This window comes from Nematolebias whitei, chromosome 14, assembly GCF_014905685.2.
Source record: "Nematolebias whitei isolate Nwh7 chromosome 14, NemWhi1, whole genome shotgun sequence".
Classification (NCBI taxonomy): domain Eukaryota; kingdom Metazoa; phylum Chordata; class Actinopteri; order Cyprinodontiformes; family Rivulidae; genus Nematolebias; species Nematolebias whitei.
Genome location: NC_056511.1, coordinates 7,095,476 through 7,106,837, shown reverse-complemented (window position 1 = coordinate 7,106,837; position 11,362 = coordinate 7,095,476). Strand labels below are relative to the sequence as shown.

Here is an 11,362-nt window from a genome sequence, read left to right as displayed (position 1 = left end):
CCTCGAGCAAGACATCTAATCCCTAACTGCTCCCGGGGTGCTTACATTGCTGCCCACTCTCCAACTGGGTGCATCTCAGGTGTGATGGGTTAAATCAGTGGTTCCCAACCATGCTCCATGAGGAACACCATCCTGCGTAGTTCAGTTGCTGATCTGAATGAACGAGTGATTAACAGGCTTCTGCTCTGAGGCAGTAATTAAATCACTGAATCAGGTGAAACAAGTAAAACATGCAGGATGGTGTTCCTCAGGGACCAGTGTTGGGAACCACTGGGTTAAATGCAGAGAACTAATTTCATCATTGAATGGGAACATACAATGATAACATATAGCACTTAACTTTATAAATGTTTACCAAAGCTGCTAATAATACTTTGTGAAATATAATAAATCTTATAAAGAAAGTTAGATTTCGTGGTTTTTTTTATCAGATCATCTGTAACAATATAAAAGAAAAAACTGACCTTTGACATCTAAATTTTGTCCCAAAATAAAAAAATAAAAAATAAATCAAAGAACAGATAAAACCCATCCAGCATTATCTTTTGACCTCGTGTGCACCTTCGTACTGGAACTCTGGCACAACAGTTTCCTGCGGGATCAATAAAGTTTTATCTTAAACCTCCGCTCAGTCGCAGACGTCCACAGCCACGGCTGCTTCGGCTCTCTGAGCGTCGGCTGCCTGCAGGAGGTCCAGGGAGCTCTCCGCCGTGCGGGTGGCGTCCTCCTCGGCGGAGTTGTCGGGTGACGCCGAGTACGTGGGGATGGTGTTGAACATGATGAAGCCCGCGGTGATGACGACAAACGACATGATGTACAGGAGAGAAAACTGAGAACAGAGATCGTTTTGAAACGTTAACAAAAAACCGTTAGACACGAATGAAAACCTGCCTGCAGGTGTTTCCTCCATCACTCAGCTGTGACTAAAACCTGCTCACGATTCAAACCCGCCCACCTTGTAGTGGAAGAGGAAGAGTCCGCAGAAGAGGCTGAAGAGGTCGGCGGTGAGCAGAGACAGGTTGACGGCCGTCGCGCTCGTCATCCTCACCACCACAGGCATGAAGCTGTACAGCGCGTACATGCACAGCGCGTAGACGGCAAACAGCATGGCTGCAGAGCAGAGGCAGCACGTTAACGAGCGGCCGCGAGGAGGACGAGCGGCGATGCGTTCACTTACCGTTGGAAACATCCCACTGCACGGCTGCCACGGCCTGAGTCTCCAGAGCAGCTCTGCAGAGAAACACGAAAACATCAGGTTCACTTTGTTCCATCCATTGTCTGCTTCTGCCTTTCAGGGTCGCGGGGGCCACTGGTGCCCATGGGGTGGGGACACCCTGGACAGGTCCAAGTCCATCACAGGGACACGGAAACAAACGAGACAAACAACAATTCACGATCTCTTTCACACCTAGAGACAATTTACCAATCAGCCTAACATGCATGTTTTTGCTCTGTGGGAGGAAACTGGAGAAAACCCACGCATGCAAACTCCACCCAGAAAGACCCCCCCGGCCGGGATTTGACCCAGCGACCTTCTCGCTGAGAGGCAGCAGCTCTACCAGCTGCGCCACCGTGCCGCCCTGGTTCACTTTATTCTGAAGTTTAATTCTCAGGCTGATCACACGTCCTGAGAATCAGAATAAATCACATTAACCTTTTAATTCATATAAAAACTACGTATTTATTGTTAATTAAATGTTAATTAATTTTAGAGCTATTCATCTGAAATTCGGTATCGTGGTAGCTGACAGCGAACCCAAACACTTACTACTGTCACATCAACAATTTAATAAAAAATTCTGCTACTTTCAGCTAATTTCAGCTGTTTTGTGCTACTTTCAGCTTCATTCAGCTAACTTCAACATGTTTGTGCTTCTTGTAACTTATTTCTGCTAATTCCATCTTCTTCTGTTCCTTTCAGCTTATTTCTGCTAAAATCAGCTAATTCTGCTACTATTTAGCTTTTCATGCTAATTTCAGCTTTTTCAGCTAAATCCACATTTTTTTGCAATCAGTTCAACTTTTTTCAGCTTGATTCAGCAAAATTATGCTCTACTCACTTCCTTCTGGTAATTTAAACTTCTTTCAGCTTGTTTTAGCTACTATTCAGCCGTTTTTGGCCAATTTCAGCTTTTTTCAAATAATTTCAACTGTATTGTGCTAATTTCTGCCTCTTTCAGCCTTAGTGGGCACAATTCAGCTCACTTGACTTCCTTTTGAAAATTTAAGCTTCTTTCTACATTTCTTTAGCTATTATACAGCTGTTCTGGGAAATTTTCAGCTTTTTTAAAGATAATTTCTACTTGTTTTCTTCTGCTTGTTCTTCCTTTTCAGCTACATTTCTGCACGCTTTTAGCTAATTTCAGCTGTTTTTCAGCAGGTTCTTCAGCAAGAAGCATTCACACTGCATTTTTACAGGAAATGCAAATTTTCTAGTTTTTGTTTTTTTTAACAGCAGCTCTTTCCTAAAAATCAACCCGTTTGAGACTTTGCTCAGTTTGTCCTCATAAATTGAGGAACTTTGGTGGATATTCTGAAATAATGATGAACTCAAGAATTAAGCAAGTTCACTGTCTTTTGTTGTGATTTATTAAGAGTCATTAATAAGTAAATAGCATTAATTAATGGTACACTGCAGGTCCTTCCTACTTCAGTCAGTGTTTATACAACACGGTGACTTCGAGGACATCCTTGTAAAAGAGATTGATGATCTCAATGGAGTAAAATAAAGGTATAAATTAAAAAAAATGACCGGTGCAGGCTCAGACCACAAGCTAATCTGCCTCTATTAAGCGCTCGTGATCAGAGCGTGCACGAAGCCTGAAACGCACGGACGTGGCTGAAGCCATGAAAGGTCATGTGATCTGGCAATCAGAATCAAACGTTCTGATTCGCAGGCAGCCACAACATCTACGAAGAGACAAGAACAAAATTTTTTTCTTGATTAGCACAAATATGCCAAAGGTTGTTTGGAGTCGAGGACAAAATATCATTTTTCACTCACAGCAATAAAAGAAGCCCCCTGCTGTGACCTCTGCCCTTTATTCCCACACAGTTTTGGTTGTTTCACACCCATCTGTGAACCCCCCCGACATCTTCCCCAGTGTAGAAGATAAGTAGACCTGGACCGTCTTTATCGTTATTAATCATTATGAAGCTTTCACACTATTGTGAGCCATTTTTCTTATTTTTTTATTTCAACAAATCATAAATTAAAATGTTCAGCTTGTTCAGGAGAAAGGTGCTTAATGACTTGATATTGGCGCAACTTTAGCTTTTTGACTTATTTGGCCTTTACTGCCTTTTATTTCTCAGAAAACAAATTGAGCTCATTTTCCGTCCTTCAGATCTTTAGATGTGTTCACAACCTTTTGCTGCTCCGTTCACATTTTGTTCTGCTTCAGCTTCTTTCAGCTTCCTTGTACAAATTTAAACTTTTTTCAGCTACTTTCAGCAGTTTTGTGATCCTTTTAGATTATTTCTGCCAACTACAACATTTTTGTACTTCTAACTTATTTCTGCTAATTTCAGCTTGTTATACTCCTTTCTGCAAGTTTCAGCGTTTTCTGCTATTTCAGCTACTATTGAGTTGTTTTTATACTTGTTTCAACTTTTTCAGATAATTCCACACTTTTGCACTTGTTTTAACTTTTTTCAGCATATTTCAGCAAAAATGTGCGCTCTCAACTTCCTTCTGGTAATTTAAGCTTCTTTCTGCTTTTTTAGGTACTGTTCAGCTGTTCTGTTGTTGTTGCTAATTTCAGCTTTTTTTCCAAGATAATTTCCACTTTTCGTGCTCATTCCTGCTTCTTTCAGCCTGATTGGGCAAACGTGTTCTTCGTACTTCTGCTAAATGAAGCTTGTTCTACCTTTTCAGCTAGCCTGTTAGCATTCTTTAGCTAATTTCAGCTGCTTTCAAATAAATTTAATTTTTTTGTGGTAATTTATTCTACTTTCAGCCTTTTTAACTTCTTTCTGCAATTTTAGCTACTTTTCAGATGTTTTTTTGTGACAATTTCAGCTTTTTTCAGATAATTTCCACTTTTTGTGCTCATTTCTGCTTCTTTCAGCCTAATTAGACACAATTGTGCTTTCTCCATTTCCTTCTGGTAATTTAAGCTTCTTTCTACATTTTCAGCTTTTTTTTTGTTGTTGCTAATTTCAGCCTTTTAGCTAATTCACTAATTTTTGTGCTCATTTCTGCTTATTTAAAACAAATTCAGCAAATATGTTCAGCTGCATTTCAGCCGTTTTTCAGCCAGTTCATTAGCTGTAAGCATTCACGTTGCATTTTCGCAGGAAATTATTATAATTATAAAGTTTATTCATTTTTTAAAAACAAAACAATTCTATATACAATAAGAAATGCAATCACAAATAAAATGAAAGGCAGCAGAAAGAAGAAAAAAATCTTATAATATCTGCCCCTTTTGACCAAAAAATGAATTCAAACAATAATAATCTTCAAATAACAAAAAGCAAAGCATGAAAAGGATGATTTAAACCGTAACCTACAGCTGAATGCCGCTGATGACGGTCCCAAAGAGCCCCATCATGCCCAGGAACTCCACTCGACTCAGGTTCTTCACCGTGTGCTCCTGGCACGTGTTGGACACGGCGTACAGGACGGCGCTGAGCAGGACCAACATGTCGCCCAGCAACACGTCACTGGCTGCAAAGGCAAAAAGTAAAATACAAGTTAATAGAAATATTATTTAAATTTGAATCTGGATCAGATAAACATTTAACACATGTCCAGTTTTCACCGCTCTGAAAGTGAACGCAACCTTTCAGAACCTGACAGTCTTTTAATTTGAAACTCAGCTTCGATAATAAATTCCTAGAAGATCATGGGAACCTTTGCGGACCGGTAACGTCCGATCTTCCAGTCAACTGTCCACATATACGTGTTAATAAAAAATGAAAGCGTCCTTACTGGATCCTTGTTCTCTTCCAGCCAAAATGTCGGCTCCCACCATGGCCCCCACCCCCAACAAGCACACCGTAACGGCGACAAAGTGGACTGGCCTGTAGCGCGTCTTCAGGAAGAACCAGGACATCACCATCAGCACCGGGATCACGAAGCAGTCCAGCAGCTGAAACACAAAAAGAGACGTGCACGTCTCAGCTTCCAACACGTCTTCTAGGAGGTTAAGCACGATGTATAAAACACAGTTACATGTGGACCAGAGCCCAGTTTCCTCCGTGAGTTCAAACTGTTTGTACCTGTATGCTGGTCAGGGTGGTGAACTGGTAAGCCTTCACAACTGCATAGTTTGCCTCCACATCTGCCAAACCCATCACCAAATATTTCCACCATTTGTTTCGTAAAATCCGCAGGATGTTGCCGTCGCCTGCAGACGCAGAACAACACACATAAACAAGTTGCAGCTCGAACATGCAGCTTTTTCACCAGCCGCTGCATTTCTTAAACATTTAACAAGATAAACACCTAAAAACAATTATTTGTTTGCTCGACTTTATAGTAAAGGTGTGTTTCAGGTGAACTTTTACTTTAAAAAATGCACTTTAATGGTCATTAGCTGCATTTCGCCGGGGCAGCGCAGCAAAATGAAACTTGATTTGACTGTTGCTCCAGGCGAGCTGGACGAAGGCGTCAACTTATGGCAAACCGATTGTGTCATTAATAGCTGGTGAAGATTCTCAGTCATCCAGGACATGGTAAATTAAAAAAAGTTCAAGACAAACAATAAAGTATAATAAATAAAGTCCAGTTGTTTTTGTCTTTAACTTTTTTGAATTTGTCATTATAGCCACATTTACCTATTACATGATACAATGGCATGCCTTACAACTCTGGTGCCATCCAGTGGTTGAAAAATGATAGCATTCAATTTTTTCATTCAGAATGAATGAAAACAGTCATATCTCAGCCAAAAATTGGGTTATAAATATGGGAAAAAATCCATAAATATGTCGCTTCGGCCTATAAGTCACATGTAAGTGATGCAAAAAAACACGACTTATACAGCAAAATATACGGTACTGTTAGTGTCAGTCGTACCTTTGCGTGTGCAGAGGATCGTGGTGTAGGTGAGCAGCAGCAGGACGTAGTTGAGGAAGCTCTGAAACATGGGCGTCTCCACCTTCAGTTCAGCCAGGAACTGGCAGCTGACGGCCGTCCCACAGATCAGCAGGGACAGGACCTGACCCATGAGGATGGTCTTCAGCAGGCGCCTGGAGAGTCAGCAACATCATCGTGAGTCCGACAGACCAGCAACGCAAATCATCTGTAGCTCTTCTCAGAAGCACAGTGAAGGAAGAGAGAGAGCTGGGCAGAGGAAAACATCCTTGTTGTAAACTCACTCACTGTAACTAAGTTTAGATTATTCCAAAGTAGATGAAGCTTCTAAGGACACAGGTGAAAATCATGCAAACCTGACACATTCCACAGCTGGATAATCCAGTCAATGTTAGCTCCTAGTTTTACACTTCTCACCACATATTTCATGATAACCTTTTCTCAGAGTCAGTTTCTTTATTTGTGTACACAGGGTCCCAGTTACATCCAACAAAAGTATAAAATGTAAAAGAAAAACAGTAATAAGATCTAAGATATGAACTAAGAAAAACGTTAACGCACTAGTAGCATAAAAACAATACGCCAAACAGCAGCACGAACATGAGTCTTGTGTGAGCAGATGAGTACAAATGAACACGGTAACGTGAAATAAAGCAGTAATACCACAACTGTTAACAAAAATATTCAAGAGTCATCACAAATGCGTTGACGTGAGAACTATTTCTTGAAATATATTAGCAACGTTGTAAACCCTGATGGTCTTTGCGTGTATTATCTTGGCGTAGTTTAAGCACATTTAAGCACAAGCAAAAAGGTAATAATGTTTTCCCCTCCATCTGTGTGTGTTTCTTGTATAGCACCATTTGTGTATTATTACCAACAAATTTTAGCAAGCTGCTGAGAATAGACCAAACTCTTCAAGGCATTAAAATAAATGACAGTAATAAGAAAAAGCTGACTTTGATGCTGCTCACCATGTGAAGATATCCCTCAGGTTGTAGTTTACTCCACAACCAGAGCTCAGTTTCCCACACAATCTGTCCTCCATGGGCTCCTCCATCATTCTGAGAGCCTAATCTGGATTAACAAGCACAAAACGATTCAAACAGGGAGAGAAAAAGAATTAATGTCTCTGAAAGTTCTCATCAAACTACCCAAGCAGAAAATCTCCACAAGCATGTGATGTGCCTCACCTGAAACTAGATGTTAACACAGAGTCAAAGTTGTCTTCCCCCCTGACAAATCATCATCTTTAAAGTACTTCTAACCTCTAAAGTACATATGGCACTATGGAAAATGGACATGCTGAGGTGGAGGCTGATGTTTAGCCCTTGACCAACAGGAAAAACAGGACAAGTCGCACTTTTAGTGCAGCAGACTCACCCCGATCCCTAATCCTACCCTTCACGATTTTCAAAATATGTTTAATTACGTTCCAGCTCTTTAAATTGTTAAAAATAACTATAAAAATGTTTAAACGCTTACTTTTTAAATGTAGTTTGGTTAACCTGATCCACGCGCGCGACAGAATTATCCTCTCTACGTTCAACCTATCAACGGCTAAATAAAAGCAAGCTAAAATAAATAAAAATGTACATACGTTTTGCTATTCAGACATCTTTTTTTATGTGTAGATTTCCTGATGAAGACTATCATCCATAATTCTGGTTCGGAACTACATCCTCTTTTGCACGGGGAACAAGAATGGATCAACCTACCATGTGCAATCTAAGCACACACCCTTCTGCGCTCTGATTGGCTGAGAAGAATTGATGGACGTGCGCTTCGTACAATCACGTGAGGCGGGGCTGAACGCTGTGCCTGCGTTATAAATACACAAAGTACTGCATTTACAATTATTGATTCAAATAAACAGAACATTTTGAAGTAAGAGATTTTTAAATATATTTTAATATTGATAAATATTTAAATCTACACTTTAACACTCCATAGAACGAAAGGTTTTGAATTTTTTTCTTTCTGATTTATATGTAAATTATGATAATACACATTATGAACTAAGTAGATTAACTTTAGTAGCGTAAATAATTATTTTTCATTTGATGTATTTTCATTTTATATTACTTTCCTCCATTTAAAATGCATTACTTCTTCATCTACCTCCTACATCATGTCGTCAGTGCAGCTACAGCGTGCGCTCTCAGGCCTTCATTACCTGCAGCGTTCCTTCAGCGCGGACTGAACTTGGCAAAAAGGCGTTTTCCTACTCAGCTCCTGCAACCTGGAACACCTTGAAGCTTCCACCTTAATTTCTTTAGGGGATTTTAAACATTTGATAAGGTCAATAGAAACATCAAAGCAAATATGTTTTTGTTTTTAGTATTTTACTTTGTTTTATGGCACCTTGATGTATTGTTTTAGAACATTACATTTATTTTAATTGCATTTTAACTGTTGTCTTACATATGTTGTCTGTCTAAAACAGATCTCTCTTGTAAACGAGTCCTCGTGAGACTAACCTTTATAAATGAAGGTTGAATGAAATAAAAATATTTTTTAATCAAAAGTAGTGTCTTACTTGGAAACTACAGGATTGTTTGTTTTTTTTTTACCCCAGAAATGATGAGTATTATAAAAAAGTTTGGTTTCAACTGCAGCTCAGAAACATTTCAGTCATTATTTTCTTCAAGCCTCCGGCTTTTCGTTTCCTGCCCTGCTGGTTATCCAAACTGCTGCTGTTATTCTCATGTGAAGGTTGAAATCCCTGCTGCTTACATTAGCAGAAAGAACATCGGATTGAGAAGGAATGATAACAAAGACTGTAAATGAAACAATAACACCCCCAGAGACTGCACACATAGTTTTTGTCTTACCTTTAGTCCTGCTCAGTGTGATACGAATGGAAAAATAAGCTGAAACCACCCTCCACTTCCAGACAGCGAGGAGAGAAAAGGGTCATTCAGGATGGACTCGGCTCAGGGTTGAGTATTGAATAATCACAATCTTTTGCACTGCTGCACAAATAGAATAATAAATCAAAACATTTGAACTTTTGGACCACTAGGTCAGGACTAATCAGCTAAACTGTGTTACTGAAATGGTTAGGACATCTGGAAAATATTGTTATTCCATCCATCCATCCATCCATCCATCATCTTTACCCGCTTCTTCCTTTTTGGGTCACAGGGGTCACTGGTGCCCATATCCAGCAGTCACTGTGCGAGAGGCCGGGGACACCCTGCAGGTCTCCAGTCCCCAGGGACACTGATACAAATGAAACAACCATTCTCTCTCGCACCTAGGGACAATTTAGAGCTACCAATCAGCCTAACATGCATGTTTTTGGTCTGTGGGAGGAAACCGGAGTACCTGGAGAAAACCCACGCATGCACGGAGAGAACATGCAAACTCCACCCAGAAAGAGCCCTGCCTGGACAGGATTTGAACTGGCGACCTTCTCGCTGCAGGCAGCAGCTCTACCAACTGATCCACCGTGCAAATAATACACAAATCTAAGACATAATTCTGAAATATTAAGTCACACTTATGAGATTCAAAGACAAAATAATAATAATAATCCACAAGTCTTTTTAAAAGGCATAAGTCATACGTTTGAGACAATATATCATAATTACGATTTAGAAGATTTATGTTTCTTCAGAGTTGAGGAAATCTTTCATAAAGGAGGAAGTACAGCAAACTGCTTTAAATATATATATATATATTTTAACGACTAATACATGGCAGAAATCCACCACAGAAAACTATTGTTAAATAGTTTGTGCTTAAATTAAATCGCTTAAAACATCTAAAGACTTTAAGTTCAAAAATGTGTGGAAAGTGCACATTCTTATATAACTGGTCAGTTTGAAAATGAAAGAGTTTTATTCGCATTTAAAACATTTTAAATCGCTCCTTTTGAAATCTCGCGAGATTTTCCGAGAGGATAAGTTGAAGGAACATGGCGGCGCCGTCTAATTTGCTAAAGGTAGGAGCCACGATTCAATCATTTGTCTTCGCCGCTCCGTGACACGCTTGTCACTTTTATGACTCAGCGCAGGCGTTTAGCGCTAAATTTAGCGGACATTTCGCAGCACCTGCGCGTGACGGCGCCTTTAGCGTTGACTTTAACCGGCGGGAGTGAAGTTCCATCCGGCTAGCGTTGACGTTAGCCTCCTGTCAGGGACTCCGCTGGTTAAAACACAGACGCTTCGGCAGGATGAATGTGGCGTAAAGAGCAGAAACAAGGACAACTGGAGTCAAACTGTTCGCTTAATCTCCGCTAAAATGAGCTCAAATTTAATTCTCGTTGCCTCAAATCTGTGTCATTCTGCAGCTTTTTACTGCACCTGTCAGGTTCTTCTGCACCAGGTCTTATGTTTACATCTTACTAAAAACAGAAGCTGTCGCGGAATCAGAAACAAATCAGAAATAAAATCTTAAAGCAGAGGTAGCGCTGCAAAAATGCACAGTTTTCTTCATGTTTTTCTTCCACACTCGAACCTTGTTTTAGTTTTTTCCAAGTGGTCTTGAGCAAAGTGTACTTTCTTAAAGCCACTCAACACTGGCTCATTTAACCAGACTTGCAACAGATCCTTTTGTGTCTCCATCAAGGATTTTAGTTCCGCAGAGGCAGAGCTTAAATGGGGGGTTCTGCAGGGGTCCATCCTGGGTCCCCTCCTATTCTCTTTATACCTGCTGCCGCTTGGTGCTATTTTCTGGAAACACAACATTCCCTTCCACTTCTATGCCGATGACTGTCAAATTTACTTCCCCCTAAGACACAACGGTACATGCTCTATTCAACCGCTGCTCAACTGCCTGGCTGACATCAGGGACTGGATGGCTTTAAACTTCTTAAGTTTCAGTGAAAAGAAGTCTGAAGTCATGTTGTTCCCTCCCAACGACACGATCACAAACCACTGCATCGACCTCTCCGCTCTAACCCTGTCAGAAAAACAAAGAGTCACTAATCTGGGCGTGATAATGGACCCTTCCCTGAAACTTAACAGTCATGTAAACATGATTGTTAAATCATGTTTCTTCCAACTGAGGCGGCTGTCTAAACTGAAGCCCATATTGTCCAAAAAGAACCTGGAGACAGTAATACATGCATTCATTACATCTAGGCTTGATTACTGCAACTCGCTCCTGTTTGGTATCAGTCAAACCTCCATTGCACGACTACAACTGGTCCAGAATGCAGCAGCCCGATTTTTAACCAGTACAGGCAAAAGAGAGCACATTACACCAATTTTGGCCTCACTGCACTGGTTACCGGTTCACTTTCGAATCCAGTTCAAAATACTCATGTATGTCTACAAATCACTGAACAGCACCCCCCCCCCCCCCCCCCCC

General features: G+C 40.5%; 2 protein-coding genes across 2 annotated transcripts in view; one reads left to right on the top strand and one right to left on the bottom strand.

Moving 5' to 3' along the window:
- Positions 1-561: 561 nt before the first annotated feature.
- On the bottom strand, positions 562-7,743 carry LOC119420413 (solute carrier family 35 member F2-like). The gene is made up of 9 exons (XM_037687804.1): positions 7,644-7,743; positions 7,018-7,120; positions 6,026-6,198; positions 5,227-5,354; positions 4,937-5,096; positions 4,516-4,672; positions 1,178-1,230; positions 956-1,110; positions 562-829 (listed from the first exon to the last, which is right to left on the bottom strand). The coding sequence occupies exons 2-9, from the start codon at positions 7,104-7,106 to the stop codon at positions 629-631; spliced, it is 1,116 nt and encodes a 371-aa protein (XP_037543732.1). The 5' UTR covers positions 7,107-7,120; positions 7,644-7,743; the 3' UTR covers positions 562-628.
- Positions 7,744-9,962: 2,219 nt separating this feature from the next.
- Positions 9,963-11,362, top strand: part of LOC119419890 (cullin-5) — a 23,737-nt gene continuing 22,337 nt past the window's right edge. The window contains exon 1 of the mRNA XM_037687256.1: positions 9,963-9,992. Coding sequence (XP_037543184.1) covers positions 9,966-9,992 — 27 coding nt within the window. The 5' untranslated portion in view covers positions 9,963-9,965. The remainder of the gene's footprint in view (positions 9,993-11,362) is intronic.